At 21.6% G+C, this 24,234-nt stretch overlaps 2 protein-coding genes across 4 annotated transcripts in view; one reads left to right on the top strand and one right to left on the bottom strand.

The window, feature by feature from the left end:
• LOC129607646 (protein vav) overlaps nt 1-22,040 on the top strand; it is a 146,310-nt gene extending 124,270 nt beyond the window's left edge. Inside the window, exons 5-15 of one of the 3 annotated variants that reach the window (XM_055518782.1) lie at nt 9,490-9,884; nt 10,035-10,381; nt 19,117-19,287; nt 19,375-19,578; nt 19,703-19,822; nt 19,902-20,018; nt 20,084-20,463; nt 20,566-20,811; nt 21,073-21,357; nt 21,430-21,598; nt 21,803-22,040. In XM_055518782.1, the coding sequence (XP_055374757.1) occupies nt 9,490-9,884; nt 10,035-10,381; nt 19,117-19,287; nt 19,375-19,578; nt 19,703-19,822; nt 19,902-20,018; nt 20,084-20,463; nt 20,566-20,811; nt 21,073-21,357; nt 21,430-21,598; nt 21,803-21,874 (2,506 nt within the window). In that variant the 3' untranslated portion in view covers nt 21,875-22,040. Of the gene's footprint in view, nt 1-9,489; nt 10,382-18,683; nt 18,790-19,116; nt 19,288-19,374; nt 19,579-19,702; nt 19,823-19,901; nt 20,019-20,083; nt 20,464-20,565; nt 20,812-21,072; nt 21,358-21,429; nt 21,599-21,802 lie in introns of all 3 variants that reach the window. The other 2 variants (XM_055518781.1, XM_055518783.1) reach the window with 2 other exon arrangements.
• On the bottom strand, nt 14,892-17,045 carry LOC129607647 (uncharacterized). Its single transcript, XM_055518784.1, has 4 exons — nt 16,808-17,045; nt 16,258-16,351; nt 16,049-16,133; nt 14,892-15,978 (listed from the first exon to the last, which is right to left on the bottom strand). Exons 1-4 carry the CDS (start codon nt 16,848-16,850, stop codon nt 15,124-15,126), a joined length of 1,077 nt encoding a protein of 358 aa, XP_055374759.1. The 5' UTR covers nt 16,851-17,045; the 3' UTR covers nt 14,892-15,123.
• Nucleotides 22,041-24,234: the final 2,194 nt, after the last annotated feature.

The raw sequence follows: 24,234 nt of genomic DNA, 5'->3' as shown, positions 1-24,234 counted from the left end.
TATTTAATAATGAGAGAATAACTGAGAACTGTATGAGAAGACTAGAAGTAAAAAAAAAATAATAATAAAATGGCGATGAAAATTAATTGAGTACCAACATAGGAAGAAATTTTTATTAAGAAAACAATATGAGTGTAATAAAAATCTACTCTATACCATGATATTACTTATATTTTATAATTTTTTTTTTTATCTATATTAAAAATGGATATTCAAGGATATTATTTTAAGGATAATATAATAATATAAATATAAAGAAATATTAATAAAAGTCTCCAGCATTTTTTTTTATTTCAATTTGCAAAATATCCAATTTTATTTAATTAAGAAATTTAATTAATGATATTAAAATATCATTATATATAATTAAACTTAATATATATTATATATATGTATATTGAAAATTATAAATAATAGTAAAGTAATAATTGCCATATATACACGTTTTATAACTCAAGGACATTTTTTTTTTTTCATATTTAATTTTTAATTAATGTTAATATAATAGTTAATTAGGCACGATTTTCTACTGAAATAATTAAAAATTATTGATATATATTGTATGTTTATGTATGTATATAGTAGGAGTATAAATTATAAATTAGTAAGAGTAATAATTTGCTTCCCGTAGATCTAAATTTATTGACGGTATTGTTTTTGAAATATAAGATTATTATTAATCTTAATTAGAAAAAAGGAATAATAAATTTATTAATTTTCCATTTTTAACCCATTGAAACCCGATTGAAATTTTTATGTGTTTAGGATGTGAAATTGCAAATTTTTATTGAAGCATAGAAAAATTCATAGATGGGATCAGAAATTACTAACGCAAAATCATATTCATAAATAAATCATGAATTATGAAGTTGTAAACTCTTACAGTTGTGGACTCATCTCGAATAGGATTGAATGTCATATTATCTGATTTGTTTTTTTTTTTGATAAACCATGATATTATACACGTCCGGATATTAATACTAGATTTCGGCCTTAGAAAAAATTACCAAAATGAAGAAATAGAGCACACATATGGGGTAGAAGTAGTATGGAATCAAAATTGCAAATGCTTTCAAATAAAGGGTCTAAAATACAATTTTTCCAATTATATTCCGTCCTAAATATATTTTCGTAAAGGTGTTAATAACTAATTTTTACTTTTATTAAAATTTGTTAAAAAAAAATTTAATTTATACAGTAATAGAATTTGCTCTAGTATTGCGAAAAATTCCTCATTGTACTGCAAACAATACTGAAACCAGAAATGATTAAACCAATAAATTGTTTTTTGTTCTGTATTAATTTGAATCATGTTTCATATTTGAGTTAAAATTTTTATTAAATATCTTAGTTAAGTAAAAAGTGATCAATTTGCTTTTCGACATTATTTCTTATGGGATTATTAACATGACATCCAAATTACTACAATATCGTATTTACAAAAATTTTCCGATTAACGTTATACACTCTCTACTTTCTGATTTCAATTTCTATTTTACAATCGAATTCATATACGTATATATAAAATGTATGGTTTTAATTGTAAAACCGCATTAAACTATACACATTGTCTGTCTCTTATATAAAACAAATTAAGTGCACAAATATTTTAACACTAAATTAACCTTAAAACCTACTAAAAAAAAATTTTTAAATTCTTTTATAAACCCAATATATAAAATATGTTCTGTCATACTCGTATATTAACCCAATTCCTTTTAAACTCAAAATAAGTGGGTAGAACGTATATGAAATGCTTAAAAAAGAAATAAGAATTTTTAAGTTGTTAATGCTTTTATAAAACATTTTATATACAAAATATATAATAAATTTATAGTATAACAGTTTACGGTATGTATATATATATATATACAACATGCAATTACATAAGTGTCGTATTTAAGAAGAATTTCTATTCCAAAATAATCAATAAATTATTTCTGCTTGAATAAGGAGAGTAAAAAAGAAAATCCCTTTAAAAAGATTTTAAAGGTAATCGAAATTTTTCTTTTTTATTTATAAAAGAGTCCTTAAAGTATTTATTTTTATTTACGCCATATAAATTACCGATTATTACATACGTACATACTTACATAAATTTTTTTAAAAATTTTATTCTTTGTCTTTTTGTAATTGTTTTGTTATACATAGATTAAGTACAATTGTTAAAAGTACTTTTTTTTTTATTTTCTAGTCTAATGGTCTTGTAGAGTACACTAGGTTTAAACAACTTTAATATTTTTTTTGTTATACAAGTTTTATAAATTAAATTAAATGTATTTAATTGGAATTGAATTTTTTTTTCAAATATCTAAAATTTGTTGCAAAAATTAATTCGTGTTTTAAGAATATTAATTGTATTTTTGCTCTAAAAATTAAATGTCATTGAGTTTTGGAATATTTGGAATTAATTTTTAAAATTTAATAAAATAATTTGGTTGAAATTTTGCAGGATAGCTACAATTAAAACTCACCTTCTAGAGAAATTTTTGATTGGGGCAATGGTGGGGACAAAATTACTTCGAAAATTATCGGAAAACGAGTTTAATACAGTGACTAATTTAGAGGGTCTTATACAGAATTGGCAAGTTGCGTTTAAATGTTCACGATTTAGAACAACTATTATTTTGGAAATGTACGAGAGCGGATGAGGGGAAGGGGGATAATTAAAAATTTTGTTCTGCAGGCAAATAATTTTCAATTTCCAATATTTAAAATTCATTCTTGAAAGGCATATATAAAAACAAAATCTCTAAAGACGAATTTCTATGAAAAGAAATATGGAGAACAGACAGACAGTGTGGTATGATAGACAAACAATGTTGTTTTCTAGTGATAAAGAGTATGCTGGTCAAACAAAATTTTAAAATTTTAACATTTGACTGCACATACATAAAAATCTTAAATTCTTTTAAATTAAATTTAAATTTTTTATCCTTTTTGTTTTTTTTTTCCCATTTGTATTATTGTTTAAACTTACAAAATTTATTTGTGGTTTTATAGAATTGCTGAATTCAGTTTAAACATAAATTACCGATACTAGAATTTAGTAATTATGAGTAATTTCCCCAAAAAAGATAATTTACATTTTTTTTTAATATTAAATTGTGTATTCATTGCTCACATCATTACTCACATCATTGCTATTATAACAGCACATAACAATTCCAATTATTTATTGTGAAGCACTCTGCTTTATAAAAATATTTTCAATTAAATTATAATATATTATATAGGAAATATGTAAAAAAATCATTCATTTATAGATTTATATATATATAAAATAAAAGGATATTTTAATTATTTAAGTACATTTGCATATAAAAAAAAAATTATAATTTATTATGTTATGATCCTTGTTGTACATTTGAACAGTATAACAATAATTTATTTCATTAGACTTATCATACATATATACAATATATATGGCCTTAAAATAATTTGTGCCCAACCTTAAAATATTTACAATAGATTTAATATTTCATATATGTATAAAGGTTTCCATATATTTTATGTTCGAATGCACTTATGATATCATGGGCTTAAATTAAAACATAAAATCTCATATATTCAAGGGAAATACAGGAAGAAATCTACTTCCCCCCCGTACATTGTATAAAAATTTAAGGAAATTTATAATTTGAAGGTAAAAATTATTTTTTTCGTGCACTAAATTAGAATTTAATTTTTTTCTTGTTGTTTTTGTAAGGCTGGAATTTTGTAATTTTCTGTAATAATTATTTATGTCTGGTTATTATGAAATCTGAAATTTTTTTCCTTGATCTTTGGTTATGACACATAATCTATATTGTGTTTGGTTGAATTAAAGGAATGACCTTAGAATTTTATTTTTATTGTTATAAATTTTTCTCATTAAGGACATTGTTTTTGAAGTCAGAAAAATAATTGCTTGCTAATTGGTTCGTCTGTTCAACTGTCTCCTCTCAAATCTTGCATACATCTTTTAAGGCAGTGATTCCAAAAGTGGTTTATATAGACTCCCAGGGGTTCTTGAAGATCTGCTACGGGTCTACAAAAAAAAATATGAATTTAATATTAATAAGTTTCAGCAGTACCTTGCTACTGTTAGAAGTTTAAATCTATTAAAGAAAATAGCAGGGGGTCTATCAAAAATTGAAAAAACACAACACTCTCTCTTCTGCTTGGGAACTTCTGCTTTAATGTATGGAATTGAAATTTTATAGTTAAATCAATTTTTGTTTGAATGTTTTTTTTCCCAATATATCTCGTTTCGAACAACTAATATCATCGTATATAATATATTTGAACAAAATCATTTATTGAATATTCCTCCTAGAGATATGCAATTACATATAGTAATAATAATGTATTAGTTTTCCAATTAAATTCTGTAGTTCTAAGGAAAAATAGTTTAAATTTTAAAAATGTGTTTCGAATAAATTCTTAACTAACTTAATTAAATTGACTAAATTTTGATATAAAGCATAGAAACTAAAGGTCTTGCACAGAATCCGAATTCGAAATGAAATTAAGAACAATTGAATTTGTTTTAGACAATTTTTGTGTTATAATTGTTTTTGTCTTAAATTGAAATGTGCTATTTTATGAGCAAAAATTTTGCTCTACTTTATTATGTTTGCTTCTCCAATTTGAATGTACGAGTATAAGTACAATATAAATTTTATATATGAATAAAAAAATATGACAAAAAAATGGTTGACTGTTAAGTGAACAATTCTTTTGTTTTGGATTTTTTTCTTTTCGAAAATGAATGTTTATTATAATAAGCGTTTTAAAAAAAGTTTTAGTGGTTATGAAAAATTAAAAAAATATTTTTTTTTTCTCCTTTCACATTTTCATACAAAAAAAAAAAGAGATAAGAGAATTTAAATAGTTTTTATAAAAAAAAATAGTTTTTTCTTATTTTTTGTACATTTTTTTTTAAATTTCATAGGAAAAAGGATAATTAAATTTTATAGTACAGTAGGTATATGCACAACATTAATGAATAGAACAATTGAGAAATTCAACAAGAAGGCTCTTGTTTTCTTTTTTCTTTAATTTTTAGTGTAATTCCCCTATAAAAACTATATGATCTAGGGATGACCTCGTTATTTCCATAGTTTTACATAATTTTATTGTTTTCAAGTGTATTTGTTGCTAGTCAAGGTTTGTTTTATGCTATTATGCGTATATTACGTACATTATAATGGACAATGAATAAATAAATAAAAAAATTTATTAAAAATTTTTCATTATTTTCCTATTATTTTATTTAAATCCAAAAGGAATTCTATATATTGCGATAAGGAGGAAAATTTACATGCAAAAAATTATTCAAGATTAAATGGTTTTTTAAGTTCTATTAAAAGTTATATGGGTTGTTCAGCATTTTATTTTTAAAGACCAGTTCAAGAAGTAATGGAATAGAAAAATTTTTGCAAAAAAATATTAAATATTTTAGAAAGAATTTTAAGAGTAAACATTAAAGTTATTAAATTTTCGTGTTTCTTAGTTTAAAGGCCAGCTGATATATTAGCTACTAAAACTAAAAAAAAAAAATTTTTATTGCATACTTATAGGATTTTGTTTTATATTCTCATTAGAAAATTCCTATATTTTTCAGTAACTTTTAAAAAATATATTTTTTTTTTAAATATATAAAATTTTTTGGTAGTTTTGAAGAATAACAAAATTTATTTTCATTAGAAATATGTAGAATAAACAAAAAAATATAAAATTTAATTAATTAAAAAATAATATTTTCATAAAATGTGAATGTTTTCTCTTTAAACTTATTTAAATTTTATTTCTTGTTGGTCTAAAATTTAATATAAACGTGTTTAAGCAATATTATTGCAAAAAAAATGTTTAAATATGTTAGGAATTAAGTAGAATGTAGAAAAAATTAAATTGCATATTTATAGGGATTTTGGTATTTGTCATTCTAATTCGGTTTCATGTTAATTGATATGGTTGAAAAGGTTAAAAATATAATATTTTTCATTTAATAAAACTGAGATTCATAGAGAAATTAAATTTTTCTTCTAGAATTTGTTTTGTTATAAACTTGTCTAATTAAAAATTGTTACTGTTTTTAATACGATCTATATTTACATAATTATAGTATTTATTTAGAATAGCTAGCTATTAGAATTCTCCATAGAAAAATTGTAATAAATATGAAATAAAAAAAAAAGACATGAAAACTTTAATGCTCACGATTAGGTGAAAAATATTAATTTTTTTTTTGTTGGTCTCTTTCCGTGTTAAAAGTATACGACCGTCTACATAAATAAAAAAAACGTATTTTAATTATTTGACCATAAATTTTAATTCCTGTCTGTTGGTGTAAAATATTTTTAATTTTTATTTTTTTTTTTTTGTTTTAATACCACTCCCTGCAGGAGTGACAACCATTTAAATATTACGGTAAAATTTTTCTATTTTTTTTTTTTAAATCATTATTAGCTTGCATTATGTTCCATAAATTATGATAAAAATGAAAAATTTGCATATTTTTAGGAGAGAGTATTGTTTTTTAGCCTTGAATTATTTCTTTTTCAATTCTTTATAATTTTTATGCTGTCGAGTGAAAAACTTGGAAAAAAATTTGAATTCTTTAAAAGATTTTTTTTTTCGAAAAACTTCTTTTTTTATTTTCTGTGAACTTTGGTGCAAGATAACGGAATGAAGTTTGTAAAACTTTGAAATATTTTATGAGGCTGATAAAAAATGTTAGGGAAAGAAAAAAACTTTAAATATTCTTGAAAAATTTTTTTTTTGAATTTCTTAAAAATTTTGTGTTTAAAATTTATTGTTTCTTTCGTTTTTGTTTGTTAGTCGAATACTTAAGGTTTGACATACAAAAATCTGGATTTTCTGAAATTTTCTGGAACCATAAGTTTTAACAATGTAAAAATATATATATTTTTTTTTAATAATTCTCATAGGTTCTAATAGGTTTTTAACAAATTTTAGTTAATTTGTAGATTTTTTTTTTCATATTATACGTTGTTCATACCGGTGTTGTCGTAAACACGCTTTCATACATGTTTGAAACACATTTAACTTTAATTTTTAAATGATACTCGTATTTTTTTTTATTCTTGAATAAATTGTATAGATTTTTACTAATTATTATTGATTATTTATCTATTTTGATTTTATTATTGGTTACATGTGAATTTGAATTCTCTTTCATGTTCGAAATCATACCGCATATTTCAAATTCTCAATAATATCATTCGAACTTTACTTCTGATTTGTTTGGCATCTTCGTGTTCGCTTAATATATAATACAGAGAATATAGAGTAACACTATTTCAGTCTGAGTTCACCAGGATGTACCAGAACAACTCTTTTTTTTTTTATAGAATATGCTAATGAAAATTTTTATAAATTTTGGATTCAGAAGCGCTCTGTATAATAAAAGCTTGAATTTTTCAGATTTTCTAATAGAAGGAAATATTTTTCGATTGCGTTTATTGCATAGTTTCTTAATAATTAATTAATAAGAGAATTTTTTTGTGCAAAACTAATATTCATATTTTAAAGTTAGGTCCAATTTGCTTTTCCAATTTTCTCTTAATAATGCAAGTATACAAATTCTAAATTGCTATATTATGCATACCGCAAGCAATTTATAAACGTTTCAATTGTATACTCAGTATAGTTGTTTCGAAGTTTTAATAAATTTCTTTATCATCAATCAAAAAAGAAATCAATCGAATCAAGAAAATATTACAAATCAAAATCTAAAAATAGTTAAAACAAATTAAAAATCATTTAAAACAAATGATTCTATAATTTATTCAGAATAATTTTCTAAAGAGAAAGTTTAATAAAAACTTTTTAGTTTTGAATAAAATTAACATTGAAATCAGAATATTTTCTCTTTTTTTTTTTTTATATTTTTTATGAAATATTGCAATTCATAAATATTACGAATATTTTTCCTATGAATTAATTGTTCATTGTCAATTTAAATTTTGTATACATTTCATATAAAAGAATGAAGAAGAAATAATAATTGTAGATTCTCTACAACATATAGTGCCAATTATAAATTTAAAAAAAAAAAATAAAAAATTTAAATGTAGCATGCTAATTTCGGAATAGTTCTTTGTTGTAATAGTAAACTAAACAATTCTGGAATTAAATTTATTAGAATGTTACCAGAGGAGATGGAAAATTTTTGTTTGTAATTGAATTTTTAAAAGATTTAACAAATTTGATCCAGAAGAGCAAGAGTATTTTGACTATTATTTTTCAGTTGTGTTATTATTACGATTAGGTTGACAAATCAGAAAAAATTTGCTTTTAAATGTAGGCTTTTAGGCCTACAAAAAATTCAGTTGAAATATTCATAGGCACCGATGAGTTCATTATTCTAATTTTACCAAAATTTTTCATGTATATATGAAAGAATTTTTTTGTAAAATTTGCAATTCTGATTTAAGATTAATTTTATTTTTTTGGCTAATGTATTTTTGAAAATTCAATACTGTGTTGACAATTCTAAGGAAACCCAAAAAAAAAAAATTTTTTTTACGTCATGTACTGAGAAAAAATTTGAAGTGGCCGTACTATTTTAAAATCAGAAATGTTCTTAGGAAAAAGCTTTTTTTAAAAAATAGTCATGGCTGACGCCAAAGGAATTACAAATTCCCTTTTTTTTTCATGTTTCTTGCATGACAAATTGGCAATGCATATTCGATTTTCAAAAGTACTGCTATGTCAGGAATTAATTTTTAAAAAATACTTTCATGGCACTTTTTATGAAACAAGTACTTTTTACTAGAAAAATTAGAAATTAATTTTCAACAACACGGTTACTTATTGGATCAATTCCCCTATTCCTGTATGTCATAATTGAAATGTCATAAAATTGTTATGCTACGGCAACACTATATTTTAATTAATATTTTTAATACTCTTGTAACTTGTGATATTTAGATAACTGGTTTCTATTTTTGTATACAATTTTCAATTTATTTCTTTTTGTTTTTTTCATATTTTGTGTTTTTTTTTTTTGTTTTCATTATTATTATGGATTTTTACTGTTTTATGAATATTTGTTTTAGTCTTGTATTATGACATTAACTATACATATATAAATAAAGTAATAAAAAAAATTATATAAAAGTAATTGAAAATAATTAATTGATTACTTTATAAAAAAATATTATTTGTACTCATTAAAATTGTTTCGTTTCATTAAATTGACACATAAACAAGCTACTTACAATCCATTTTTTGACATGTAGGTACTTACGTAATAATTATGTTTTTTTTATTTATTTTACAATGTAAATAAATAAATTAATATAAAATAAATATTCTTGTCTTTTTTTTTGTTTTGTTTTGTTTTCTATTCGAATTATTTGTAATTGGTAAAAAAAAAAATTGAACAATAATAAAATTTAATATATTGTGTAATAAAACAAAATATGTATAACAATTTATATACATCGAATTAATTAAAACACAAAAAAAAATATGTAGTGATGATAGAGAGAAAAGGAGTAAAAAGCCTACTAATAATGATTCAGCTAGTAGCATTGAAGAGGACGAAGATGATGATGGTGATAATGATAATAATAAAAATCAAGATGATAAAGAAAATATTGATAATAATAAAATAAAAGATAATGATATTAATTGTTGTAGCAGTAGTAGTTGTAATAATATCGAATTAAATGATAGTGATAATTGTATTAATAATGATATAATTGATGATAATACAAATGGTGCTAATAATCAATTAATAATAAATAATGATGATGAAAATAGTGATATTATAATTAATGATAAATCATCATCAGATACATCAGTAACAACAACAACAATAAATGGTCATCATAATCATCATCGTCATCATCATCATCATCATCATCAAGGTGATAATAATTATGATGAAATTGATGAAAAATTAAAAAGTGATAAGAATGATGATAATGATATTAATAATGAAAAAAATGATAATAATAATTTAAATATAATAAAAAAAAATAATAAAAAATTTTTATTAAAAAGTTCAACATCATTAGGTTCAACAATAAATTTATTAGCAACAACAACAACAATAATAACAACAACAATATCATCAACAACACCAACAACAACAACAATAACAAATACAATACAAACAAATAATAAAATAATTGCAACAAAACAATTATCAGATACAATTAAAAATTGTTGTTTAGAAAATAAATTAACATTTGAACAACAAAATATTATTGATAATAATAATAGTTTAGCTGTTGCTGCTGCACAATGGGGTATTATGTCACATTCGGATACATCAGATTATTTAAATGATATTGATTTTGAAGAAGAGAAACGTATCTACGAAGATTTATGTTATGTCACGTTTTCATCAAATTTACCCGAGGTTATTATTAAATGTTATAAATTTTTGTTTTCGTTTTTCGTTTATTTTTTTTTTTTTTTTTTGTTGTAGAATAATAATTCAACAATATGCTATATTAATTATGTAGTATGTTACATGAGAGTAAATTTATATGTTATACAAATATAAATATTGTATATGTATATTGAAATTTTTTAATTTTGTAAACATTAAAATGTGTAATGTTAAGAAATATAAATATTACAATATATTATTAATATGTTTGTATGCGTATTGTATATACAGGCATCTGTCAAATATCACGGTATTCGGACTACACAAAAGAGTGAAAGTTTTTTTTCGAAATATTTAGTTTTTAAGTTAGAAATGGAAAGCTGTAAACGTTATTAATTTTAATTTTATATGAAAATTATAAAATTTTGCAATTCTAGCGTCTAAAATTAATATTTGAATTTTAGGAATTATATTACGAATTTTAGGAATTTTTTCCGAATTTCGTATAAAGTCGAGTCTTGACTCGACCTCTTTCACGCTTTTTCAAATAAAGTCAAGTTTCCGAGCAAGATCAAATTTCATTTCAATTCTGAAAAAATATAGATTATTGTAATTGATCTTCAAAAATGTTCTTGGATCTAATAATCTAACAAATTTTCGTAATTAAAGGAGACTATGCAAAGAATTATATTAAACTCTTAATCTCATTTATGTAATTTCATTGTTCAAGAGAAAGAAACAAAATAACCGTGTTATTTGACGGATGCTTGTACTTAGAAAGATAAATAAATATATTTGAAAGTAGATGGTTGGTTTACATCCTGTTTTAAACAAAAAAAAAAAAAAAAATTGTTTTATTTTTATTTTTTTTTTTATTTATTTAAGTAATCTTCTTTTTTTCCTTTTGCTTTTCTTCCGATTCTTAAGAATTTTTAATCTGCTTGCAGTTCAATTGTTTTGTTTTCTTGTTTTTGCTCTATTTGTTTTTTTTTTTTTTTGAAGAAGTATAAATAGAGTATATTTTTTTATATAATAGTTTTATGTGTTATGAAAGGGCTGTTAACATGTTACGTAACGCAATTTTTGGTATTATTTTTAAAGTGAATAATAAGAAATTGTTGAATGCCTAGTCCCTTTAGTGTTGCGTAATATGTGAATAGCCTTTTATATAAAGCATTCAATGAATGGCCTTTTTGCAGTTTTATTTTGTTACAGAATAAAATTTCAGATTTTTAATTTATATGCCTTCTACTTCGTAGTTGAGATTTTGCAATAAGTTACATTTAGTTTAAAAAATCTAAAATTGTGATAATATATTATTAAATTCATTAATTAAATTGTTATATAATTATAATTTAAAATCGAACTAAATTAAATATCAGAGCTAATTCCGAGATTTCTCCAATTGATAGCGATATTTATCACTAAAAATTTTAAAATGCATATTGTAAACAGAAATTTTTTGTCTAAATTTTTTTTTTTGTATTGGCAGCAATAGTATCAAATTTTTTCTGTGTAAATATCGCAATCATTTTCTAAATCGATTCTAAGAATAAGCCTAATTGTCAGATAAGAGTCACTTTCATGTGACTGTGAATTGTCACATAACAGTCACTTTTATTTAACAAACAAGTTTATTCTGACAAAGTTCACAATACAAATTCCAATTTTCTGTCAAAAATTAATATTTAATTTAATATTTCATACACATATTTTGTATATTTAACTAAGATTTCTAATAAGAAAACAAAAACTCGTGTATATTTTATAAAATTTTTCATTTTAATTTCATTTTTTAATAAAATATTGATTTTTAATTTTTTAGAAATTAAAAACAAAAGTGTAGACAAATTTTTCGTTTTTCTTTTTTTCAAATTATTTACGTAAAAACACGTGTGCATTTAATAAAAATTTTTTAAAGAAAATTCATTATTCTATACTTAAATTTTGTTTGTAAATAAAAATGAGAAGGAAATCTTATTTATCAATAATTTGTTTTCCATGAAAATTCGGTTTTCTTATTTTTTTAAGCTTATATAATTATTAGACTTGTTTGTAATCTGATATATTTTCTTTAGAATTTAAATTGATTCCAAAAAAAAAAAAATGAAATAATAAAATTTTTTTGTATACAAAATATTGGTTCACTTTAAAACATAATTGTGTTAATTATTTATTTATTTATTGCATGAGCCTTTGTTTTTTTACAAATTCATATTTTAAATCGTAATCGAATTTTCAAATTATTCATAATTTCTAAAATAGGTAAGTATGAAAGTAATTTATTGTTTTTGTATTAAAAATTTTTATTTTGATTTATTTAAGAATTAAATAGAGAAATAAAATTTAAAATTTCTGATTTTTATTTCTGCTATACGATTTTAAAAGATTTAAATTTAGAAGTCTTAATGGAAACTGAAATATTTGAGATTATAATCATAATATTCCAAATTGTTTAATATAGACTTATATCTGTTTTGTTTCTAAATTCAAAAATTTTATTAAATTTAAAAAAATATGATAAATAACATTTTCTTTTATGCAAAGGCAAATTGAACGAATTAAATTGTACTGTTTTACATTTAATATTTATTATCCTTTTTCTATACTATTATTCATCTGGTTCTGAAAATCTTGTAAAATCATCGTGATATTGTAAATATTTGAAAAAAAAAAATGCTTAAATGGATAATTAATTATAATACAAATTAAATGTAAAATATATTATTAATACGTTTAATACCTATTATTGTCTAAAGTCTTAGGTGTATTTTTACAAAAAAAAAAAAAAGATAGCAAAAATTTTAATTATGGTCTAACCCCTAAGGTGTTTAATATAAAAAATTTCCATTTCAAATGAATAGGAAATGTATTTTTAAAATAGTAATAGTCTCAATTATTGTGATCATTTCATAAAATTTCCAATACTTTCATAAAATACTTTCATAAAAAGACCAATACTTTCATAAAATTTCAATTTTATCATTATTTGGAATTTATCCAAATTACAATTTTGTTTAAATGATCAGCCATATCTCGCGGGTGTACAATAATAATGTTATGTTGAAATTCTTTAAAAAGATGATTATTCGCCATCCTAAAAAGTTAATATATTTTTAATAACAATAATAATAAAAGTTTTAAAGTAATTATAAATTTTGAAAAAATCTTCTATTTTACATAAATTTCGCATTTTAAATAAGTATAATGTATAACATATGCAATATATGTAGTTCAATAAAACTTTAATACCTTACACTTACTTATTTATTTATTTTAAAATTCTGGTGATTTATTCTAGTAATACATACATATAAATTGATAGTTAAGTAATTGTATTAAAGGTCTGGAAAAATTATTATTTAACTTGATATACTTGATCAAATATCAACTATCCTTAAAAGAAAAATTTAATATTTTATTGTAACATTCTTCAAAAATGATAAAATACGCAATTTATAAAGAAATTTCAAAAAATACTACGTATCAGAATCAAGTGTTGTAAATAACAATAACCTTATATTCGTATATAAAAGAATATTATTCGAATTCAATTTAATTTATTTTCATCTAGTATTATCTAAGTTTTCATATGACTTTATTCAAATTATAATAATAATGATAATAAAGGAAAAAACTTGTATAAATTACTATTTTATTTTTATAAATTTCCTATTCTCTTATACATATCAAATGTATTGTTCTTTTTTAACTCATATAAAATAAGAAAAAAAATTTTACAAAGAAAAAAAAAACTTATATGACCTTTAAGTTAAGATCTTCTCAATATAAATTGAATTTTATTTATTATGTGTGTATATATGTACATTTATTTTCAATAAAAGAAAATAGAAAAAAAAAAAATTTCTTTTTAAGGACATTTTTCCATAAATACGAGTAGTAAACTTATTCATATTATTGTTATAAATTAAACAATTACGTGTTTGGGATTTATTGTTTTATATTTTTGTAATATGATATACCCATTATATAACAATATATTATTACATATTATTTATTTATGTAATATTTTTTACGTAATATTTATTTCTCAATTTAAAATGCCAAGACGATTTAATAAAAATTAAATTTTAAAAGTGTAAAACAAAAAATTAAATAATGAATACATAAAAGATTTTTTTATATATGATAAAAATTTAGATTTTTGGAATAATTTTCATTGAGCATGTTAATACTCGTACTTTAATAAATTTCTTAAATAAGAAATTCTAAGACATACATTTAAAATCAAATAATTTGTAATACCTCATTCGGTTTAAATGTGCATATTATGAAAATTTTTAAATTTCTTCCAAATGCACTTTGGTTATATTGTAGTCTGAAATAATTTATTTAAGTTTGTAAATTTATTATTGCTTAACAAAAAAAAATGTATTTCAATAAAAAATTTGTAAAATTCAAAATTTTTTTTATGAAATTTCATTACATTCCTTAAGTTAAAAATTATATTTTTAAATTGAAATGAAAATTAAATATTTTCAGATAATTTTATATTGTGTATTTATTGTTTGTCCTGACAAATACATATAATATGAACATATTAACAAATTAATACATTTTAATATATAGTAATAATAATTTGACATTAAAATTAATTAAAAATGTTTTGAACTCAGATGCATTTAATATTTTTGAATATTAAAACGTACTAAACGTATGTTCCAAATAACTAAAAACATAATTTAGATATTTTACTAGATTCTTTCGTTTGATTTTTTTTTTAGGTAAACTTTTCAATTATTCTGATGTTAATCAGTATCACTGCTATCATAACTACTAGAATCATATTCTTCGTTATCAATTAAATTTGAAACATTAATATTGGGATATTCTTGTTTAATAACTTTGGCAAATATTTCACAAAATACATTCAATTTTTTAGATAAACGATTTGCTGATAATTTATGACTAGAATAATTACGTTTTAAACGTTTTAATTTTTTTTTAAGTTTACGATATTTTCTTTTATTTTTATTTATTAAATTTATTCTACTTGATATATCTGATAAAGATGGTTTTCTTTTTTGAGATTTTTCTTTGGTTTTAATTGATGATGATGTTGGTGGTGATGTTAATGTAGAAGGACCGGGTTCTAATATTGATACTCTTGTCGATTTAATAACTGGTTGTTGTTGCTGTTGTAATTGTAGATCATCAACATCAATTAATAATTGTTGTGGTGATTTTATTATATTTTTGTTAAGTTGCTCATCATTTATATTTAAATTTTTTTTATTAGATGTTATTAAATCATTACTTGAATTAACATTTGATATAGATGATGATGATGATGGTACAGCAACATTTAATGTTACCATTGGTTCATCATTTTCAGAAGAATCCCTTGAATTTGATAATTGTTGTTGATTTTGTGATACATAACGTGAATGATTATTGGTGGTGATAATTTCTCCTCCAGTTATTGATTGATTTAATGTTTCATTTTCAATTTCTTCAAGTATAATACTTTTATAATCTTTTTGAATTTTTTCTTTAACTTTAATCCAACGATGAATTTTATCAAAAAATTCCCATTCAGCTGTTAGTAAATCTAAAGTTTCATTATCAATATAATTATTGATTGCATGTCTTTGAACTAGGTTCTAGAAAGGAGATAAAAATTTAAAACAATTTACAAATTTTCAGAACTGATCATGTTTTTTTTCCAATTACTTTATATTTTGTTAAAATATTTGTCCATTGTTTTCTAACAAATAATACATCAAATGATTCCATATCAGATACTTTCGTTAGCTTTCTAAAATATAAATAATTTTTAATTATTCATGTAGGTTGAGTATTGATATTTAATAGGCAAACAAATAAAATTCATAAATTGTTTTCATTAAAAGTATTGTTTTTATTATTAAATTTCGTATCACCTCCAGGAATCCGCTAAATTGAAAGCTTTTTTGTTGAATAATACATCCAATGTTATTCGATTATCCACTAATTTTCTTTTATGTTCTAAGGACCCTAGAAATAAGTATAAAATATAAATATATAAGCATGTTCTAAAAAAAATATTGAAAAAAGAAATGTCAAAATATAGAACAACAAAAATTTGAGAACACATGGTGCCCTAATTTAGATTTTTTTTAAATTTTAATTGCTCGTGACCAAAGTGCATTGGTAAATTCAATGCAAATAGCCGTTTATCTATCTAAATCAACTATTTTGAAACTATTATTTCCGCAGGTATTCCTATTGTACATAATATTTTGTATACCTTAATGGTTTTAAAACAAATCACAAAATACTAGCAGCAGTTGGTTACAATCAATAATTATTTTTTCTTGTTATGCCCGTAAAATATAAGAACAATTGTGAAGTAAAGAAGTTTTTCAAATAAATTTCAATATCGTGTCATATTTGCAAATTTACAAAAACAATCATAAAATTAAATATTAAATTTTAAATTTTAATACTTACATTTTTTATTAGTTCTTGTTTTTGCATATGAATGCATTTCCATCTTGATGAAATTATAAATTTCGCGATTTCAAAATTTATTGAAAAAGTAGCTCGTAATATTTTTTAATTTGATTTTTTTAATTATTATCAATTATATTTGTAATTAAATATGTTTTTTTTTATATAAATTTCAAGAAATTTCTTTCCAGTCCTCCAAATTTTAGGTACACCATGCGCACAATATGAGAAGTAAAAATATTCTAAAAAGAAACGTCACGTTCTAAAGAGAATATGACGTTTCTAAAATATCAAATGTTTTTTTTTTTCAGCTACATATAAGCATATAACTAGAAAACAACAAAACACATGTATGTATATCATATCGCTGAATATGCTTATAATGTTTTTCGTTTGAAAAGTTCTCATTTTTTTTCTCTCTCTATCTTGCATGACAGTTTTATAGGAAAATGTTGCTCAAAATAATATTTTTCCAAATGATATATTCACAATTGTAGGTGTAGTAGTTCACAATAGGAATTTAAAAAACGTGGAACGTGGAAAAAAATATGAATGTTTAAGGAAATTTTTATTTTGAATTAATTTGAACTAGAATAAGAATTTCAAATTAAATAATCTGAATTTAAAAATTAATTATATTAAAATTTCAAAAAAGATAATTAAATACAAAAATTAAGTTAAAAAGTATATTGAAATGACAAATTTTGAAATTATTTTGAAATTCTTCTGAACAAATATTTCTGTTTTAGGAAATATCCGTAAAAAGTACCAACTTTGGAAATTCAAAAACAAAGTTTGTAATTTGCGCTAAATATTTCCTGGAATTGTGATTTTATGTACTTATTTAAGATTCAAACATTTTTTTATTATTTAAAAATACTATTGACTTTTTCAAATTTTTCTTATCATTTTTCGAAATTTTTTTCCTTTACAGGAAGTAAAATACAAACAAAATTATTATTTCAAATTTTGAATTGTGAATAAACAAAATTAAATAAAATTGAATTGTGAATGAATAATTCGTTATTTGTCATTTCATTTTGGAGTCACGTGTTTTGTCATCACTCCATATTACATATTATTTTGTTTCCCTTTTTTGTTTTTGGTTTTGGATGTTAAATAATAATTATGAATGAAAAAGTAAACAAACTATGGAAAATGTTTGGTTTTTTTTTTTTGTTGGTAACATTTTAGTTAAGTTAAAAACCAGAAAGCGCAAAATGTGGTTGTGTGGTTATGTTATGAATGAATGCTAGTATTCCTATAAAATATTTTGGCAACAAGTAAAAATAGTAAATTTAAGTGTGTATACAATAGAACTAAACACCATACTACCTAATTGTACTTGTTGCTTCTCCAATATTAATTGAATCTTTCATAACAGTGCTTTTCAAACAGTAAGATATTGAGTTTTCTCTATTTATTATTCTTAGATAATTAATGCTAGAAAATAAGGAAATTGCGTCAAAAATTTATCATGTATATTTGAAACGATATTAAGTTGTGATTTGTTAAGTATGTAATTGGGTTAATAAAGATAACCTCAATCAAAAATTATATTAACTACAATTTTAAAATAACATTTAGAAAATTTATAATTAATCGTTGCCAGTAAATTAAAAGTATTGAAAAAAATAATTGATGTGCCTGAATTAAATAAAGTTTTATTAAAATTTAATTTTGACAAATAAAAAATTTTTTATTTTATAGCATGAAAAATTATATTTTCAAAATTAATTTTTTTTTCTTTGTTATTTTTAATTTATTTTTTATTTTATATTTTCTTTCTCTTTTATGTTTGTTTTATCTACATATTCTGAAACTTATTTTGGATATTTTGCTCAACAAAAACAAAATAATTCTACCATTTGTGTAGAACTTCGGATCATAGTCATGTTAACGGTCATGCTGAAGATCTTGATACAAAAGAAGAGGAAGTGTATCAAGATTTATGTGCAATACAAAGAGCCAGTAGAAATCAGGTATCTATAAATGAAGAAAATAAAATATTGATTGCATTTAGTTAATTTGAGCGTTTTAAAACTATTGTCGCGCTTCTATTAAGCGCTGCGATAAATTTTAACGTATTAGTCAAGTGAACGCAAACGCAATCATATTAACAGACATTTTTGTATAAAATTCATGTTGTTAAATTTAATGTAAGTATTGCATGATATTTTATACATAATATTTATTAAAATTATGTAGCTTATCAAAATATAAAGAAAGTAGATGTAGAATATTATTAAATAAATATAAACTAAAACTAAATTTAATACTTTATTAATTTTTCTTTTAAAAATATTTAGTTAACATCTTCAAGTGCTAGTTTTGAGCAAAGAGATTATGTTATACGGGAACTAGTCGATACAGAATCTAATTATTTGGATGTATTAAATGCATTACGGGATAAGTTTATGCAGCCAATGGAGAAAATGTTAACAAAAGAAGAAATAAAAATTATTTTTCCAAGGATATCAGTAAGTTTTATTTTATTGTTTTTAATAATTGAAATAATTTCCTTAAATTTTTATACAATATTACTTAATCTTTAATAAATATTTTAGGAATTATCAGCAATTCATACAAAATTTTTGGAAAAATTACGTGAAGCTATTTTACCAAATACAAAACTTAAACTAAGTCAAGTATTTTTAGAATTTCGTGAACCGTTTTTAATTTATGGAGAATATTGTTCGAATGTTACAAATGCAATTGATACGTTGTGTGATATATGTAAATGTAATAGTCTATTTGAACAATTGGTCATGGTAAGAATTTCGAAAATTGATAGTATTGCATGTCAAGATCAAATTTATTTTGTATTCCTTGTTAATTGAATTAAAATCTAATTCTTTTTTTAATTTTAATTCTTTACTTGTTTTTTATAAATAGCAATGTGAAAAAGAATATAATGTTGGAAAATTACAATTAAGGGATATATTATCAGTGCCAATGCAGAGAATTCTCAAATATCATTTATTATTAGATAAATTAGTTAAAGAAACATCACCAGTAAGAATTTTAACAATTTTATAAAATTTATTTTTACTACACATGTTTTTCAATTTAATTAATATTATTCATCTTTTAGGTACATGATGATTTTAGAGGTTTAGAAAGAGCCAAAGAAGCAATGGTTGATGTTGCTCAATATATTAATGAAGTTAAACGTGATTCAGAGCATTTAGCTATTATACAAAAAGTTAAGGTAAAAATTTTGGCAATTTTAATTAATAAAAATAATTTACAAATATTTAAAATTTTCGATTTTAGGACAGTATAGTAGATTTACAATTACCACATGGTAATGATTTACCACAATATGGGCATTTAAAATTAGATGGAGAATTTCAAATAAAAGCGCATGATGATCAAAAAACAAAACATCGTTATGCATTCATTTTTGAAAAATTAATTATATTAGTAAAAGTTTTAAGTACAAAAACTGGTGAAACTCAATATACATATAGGGATGCATTAAATTTATCTGATTATCGTGTTGAATTTGCTCATACACGAAAAACTTTAGGACGGGATACACGCTTTAAATGTCAATTACTTTTGGCTCATAAATCAAAGAGGACTGCATATACATTATATTTAAAATCGGAAACAGAAAGAAATAAGTGGTGTAAAGCTCTCAATGAGGCAATGTAAGTATACATATACAGACTTTTTACATCATTGTGCATATGGTATTATTAATTTAACATGCTTTATTATTTTTTTTTTTTTTTTTGCATTTATAATTTTAGAGATAATTTAGATCCACCCGGTTGCCGAAGTACGAATCATAAATTTGATATAACAACATTTGAAGTTCCTGTTATCTGTCGACATTGTTCAAAATTTTTAAAAGGACGTATACATCAAGGATATCGATGTAGAGTTTGTGAAATAGCTGTACATAAAGGTTGTATATCATCGACAGGTCGATGTAAACAAAATCCAGTTAGTTTACCACCACCAGTATGTGATCGTCAGTTATCTGAATATAATTGGTATGAAATATTTAATACCCCCTTCAATTTATATAAAACTATAACTATATACAGTATGTGTCTAAAGTGAAGAAATCTACTTTTAGTTTTAAATAAAATATAATAAATGTGTTGTTTTTCAACTTGGCTTTCTCGAAATTTCAATTATTTAAGTCGTTAAAGCAAGACAAAAACTATAAAAATTTATTTAAAACTAAAAATAGATTTAAATGCATACGTGTGTATGTTTTTTAAAAATAATATTTTGTTTTTTAAATATAGGTTTGCTGGTCCAATGGATCGTGATACAGCTGCTGCTAGATTGGAAACTAGTAAAATTGGAACATATTTATTAAGAGTTCGACCCCAAGGCGCCCTTAATCCAAATGAAACAATGTATGCACTTAGTTTAAAAACCGATGATCATGTCATTAAACATATGAAAATTAATCAAAAACAAGATGGTGATACGGTTATATATTGTTTGTCTTCAAGACGTCATTTTCGTACAATTGTCGAATTAGTATCGTATTATGAAAGAAATGATTTGGGCGAAAATTTTGCTGGGTAAGAAAAAAGACAAAAGATTAATATTGATTTGTTTGGTAATTTACAAATTATTTTAAATTTTTATTTTAGCTTAAATCAATCATTACAATGGCCATTTAAAGAAGTTATAGCAACTGCAAAATATGACTTTGAACCAAGAGGTTCAAATCAATTACAATTAAAAGAAGGCTGCCAAGTTTTAGTTATTGGAAAAGATGGTGATAGTAAAGGATGGTGGCGTGGTAAAATTGGAGACACAGTATGTTTTAAAAACAAATTCTATTTTTAAAGTCTTTTGTGGCATTTTAAATTTATTATACAAAACTAACCACATTTTTTATATAATTTTGTGACTAATTATAGTAGTTAAAAAAATTAGTTTTACTTTAAATTTCAATTTAAATTTATTATACTTATTAATTGTATATGTATATAGAATAATTATATTATTTTTAAATTTTAGGTTGGATATTTTCCTAAAGATTATGTGCAAGAGCATTCATTCGATGAAATCAGACAAAATGAACATCTATGATATTATAATTATTTTGTTTATATTGATCCAGCAGCATCTTCAATACGACATAATAGTAATATTAGTCAAAACTGATTCATTAAATTATTAGTTAATTTAGAATGTATGTATTAAAAAAAACATACAATATTAGATATTTTATTTAAAATCATGTTTAACAATTAAAATGTATAATAGGGAAAAAAATCGATAAAAATACCTTTTATTGTATTTACATTTAGATTTAAAATTTTAGAATGTTAGTCATAAATATATACATATATATATATATATATATATATATATATATATATATATATATATATATATATATAAATATATATAAATATATTATAATATTTAAAAATTTCGAATTTTAAAAATAAACTTCAAAATATAATTTGAATATTTTGAAAAAGAGTATACATATATTCCGGTATATTCATAAATAAACATAAGAATATTATTATATTAAAATAATAAATATGTAATTTAATATATTTTAATATTTAAATAAATATATAAAAAATAATTAAAAAATTCGGTAATGTAACTAAAGAGCTTTAAAAGAAATTATTATTATATAAGTAAATGACTTACAGAAAATATTAATATACAAAATCCTGTGTACAATAAATTTTGTTTTACATACATATATGAAATATATTAGAAAAGTATAGATTTGGTCAGTAGTTATCAAACATAATTTCAAAAAATTGTATACATAAATAATTTTGTTTTTTGATTCAATTAATTGAATCTATATAGAATCGAAATATTATCTGAATTTTTTCAATGCATTTTGTTGAAAATTTCAAATTTCTAATACGAATTCATTTGGAAAACTAAAGTACTTGTATAATTCTTCTTAACCTAACTAAAATAATTTTTTATTCTTTAACCTGAAAGCAAGAAATATAAATTTCTGTGGTTTTATATATATTAATGTTACTGTATATCATACATAAAATATTTATTTGGTTTTTGAGAAAAAAACTTAATTATTGGTTTTTTGTAAACGTACTTTGCTAAAGGTACATAATTACAATTCCTCACTATTACGGATATAGTTTGTTGAAATTTTAAATAATGGAGTAACTTAATTAAACAATAAATCACATTTATTTTGCTTATATTATGTATACATTTTAACATCCAAATATCTTACAAAAAACAAAAATAAATTATTTGACTGAAAAGAAATTAAATTGCCAACTAAATTTGAGTTTTACTTTAAACTTCCATATTTGCTTTAGATTCTTAAACCACATATTGTAAAAAATATAATATATTTTATAAAATTTTAAAAAATTATGATTTTTTATATAAATCACCAGAATCTACAAATAGAATGAAAATAGTGTTCCACTTTTTAGTTTTTGTGAAAACATAAAACAAAATATCTTTTCAAGTTATTAAGTAAAATACAAACTTTGTACATATTTGAGATAATTCATAATTAATATTTTTAAAATGTTAACTGCTTTAAGTATGCTAACAAATTTTATATAATATTTGAAAAATCTTAGTAATTGACTAAACAGAAAACATTAATTCAGTTGAGATTCACAACAAAAGTTTCGAACAACTATTTACCTAAATCGAATTATCTTTATATTAGAGCGCCTAATAGTAATATAATACGGAAAACTTTAAAAATATTGTAGATATATAAAAATTATTTTTGGAAAATTCATGATATTTCATGTAATCAATAAAAAAAAAAAATTGTTATTTAAATATAAAATTTAACTAAAATAAATAAAATTTGGAAAATCAAATTATATTAAAATAAGAAATTAAAAAAATCGAAATATCAATATATTATATAATTGATTCGACATACAAAATACAATTATAATTTATTGTATATCAAAAAGTTTAAAAAATTATAAGAGAAAAATTAAAACAAAGTAATGTGATGAAAATTTAATGTCCATACAGAAATTTTACCATAAGGTCAAATGCATAGAAATAGAGATATTGTATGAAGCTTTCTATATATTCCTAGCATATTCCACAAATTAAATATTTAATAATAAAAGAAAAAAGTTAAAATCAATAAATATACATATAAAATGTAATTAAATTGAAAAAAAAAAAATTAAAAATTAAAAATAATTTTTAATAATTTATGAATATCATTTACATTTCATTCTAAGCTATAATATTAATAAAAATAATGAAATTCCACTTCAAATGTGATGATATAAACCTGAATTTGCATTGTTTTTGCACGTAATGAAAGAATCATAATTCATCTTTATTCTTTTAGAGCCATGTCAGTTGTCATGCGATAATAATAAAAAATTTGGTAATTCTAGACTAAAAATCTACTTGAACTGAATATCATCTTATTATCTCAAGTGATGTATTTAATA

Source organism: Condylostylus longicornis, unplaced genomic scaffold, assembly GCF_029603195.1.
Source record: "Condylostylus longicornis isolate FDR11 unplaced genomic scaffold, ASM2960319v2 ptg000028l, whole genome shotgun sequence".
NCBI lineage: Eukaryota > Metazoa > Arthropoda > Insecta > Diptera > Dolichopodidae > Condylostylus > Condylostylus longicornis.
Note: the sequence above shows the minus strand (reverse complement) of the source record. Positions and strands in the feature narration are given on the sequence as shown.

Coding starts and splice junctions, on each gene's coding strand:
- LOC129607647 (XM_055518784.1), bottom strand. CDS start 16,850: ATGGAAATGCATTCATATGCAAAAACAAGAACTAATAAAAAAT. Junction 16,352..16,807: donor AACAAGAACTAATAAAAAAT/GTAAGTATTAAA, acceptor ACTTATTTCTAG/GGTCCTTAGAACATAAAAGA. Junction 16,134..16,257: donor AATTTAGCGGATTCCTGGAG/GTGATACGAAAT, acceptor TTTATATTTTAG/AAAGCTAACGAAAGTATCTG.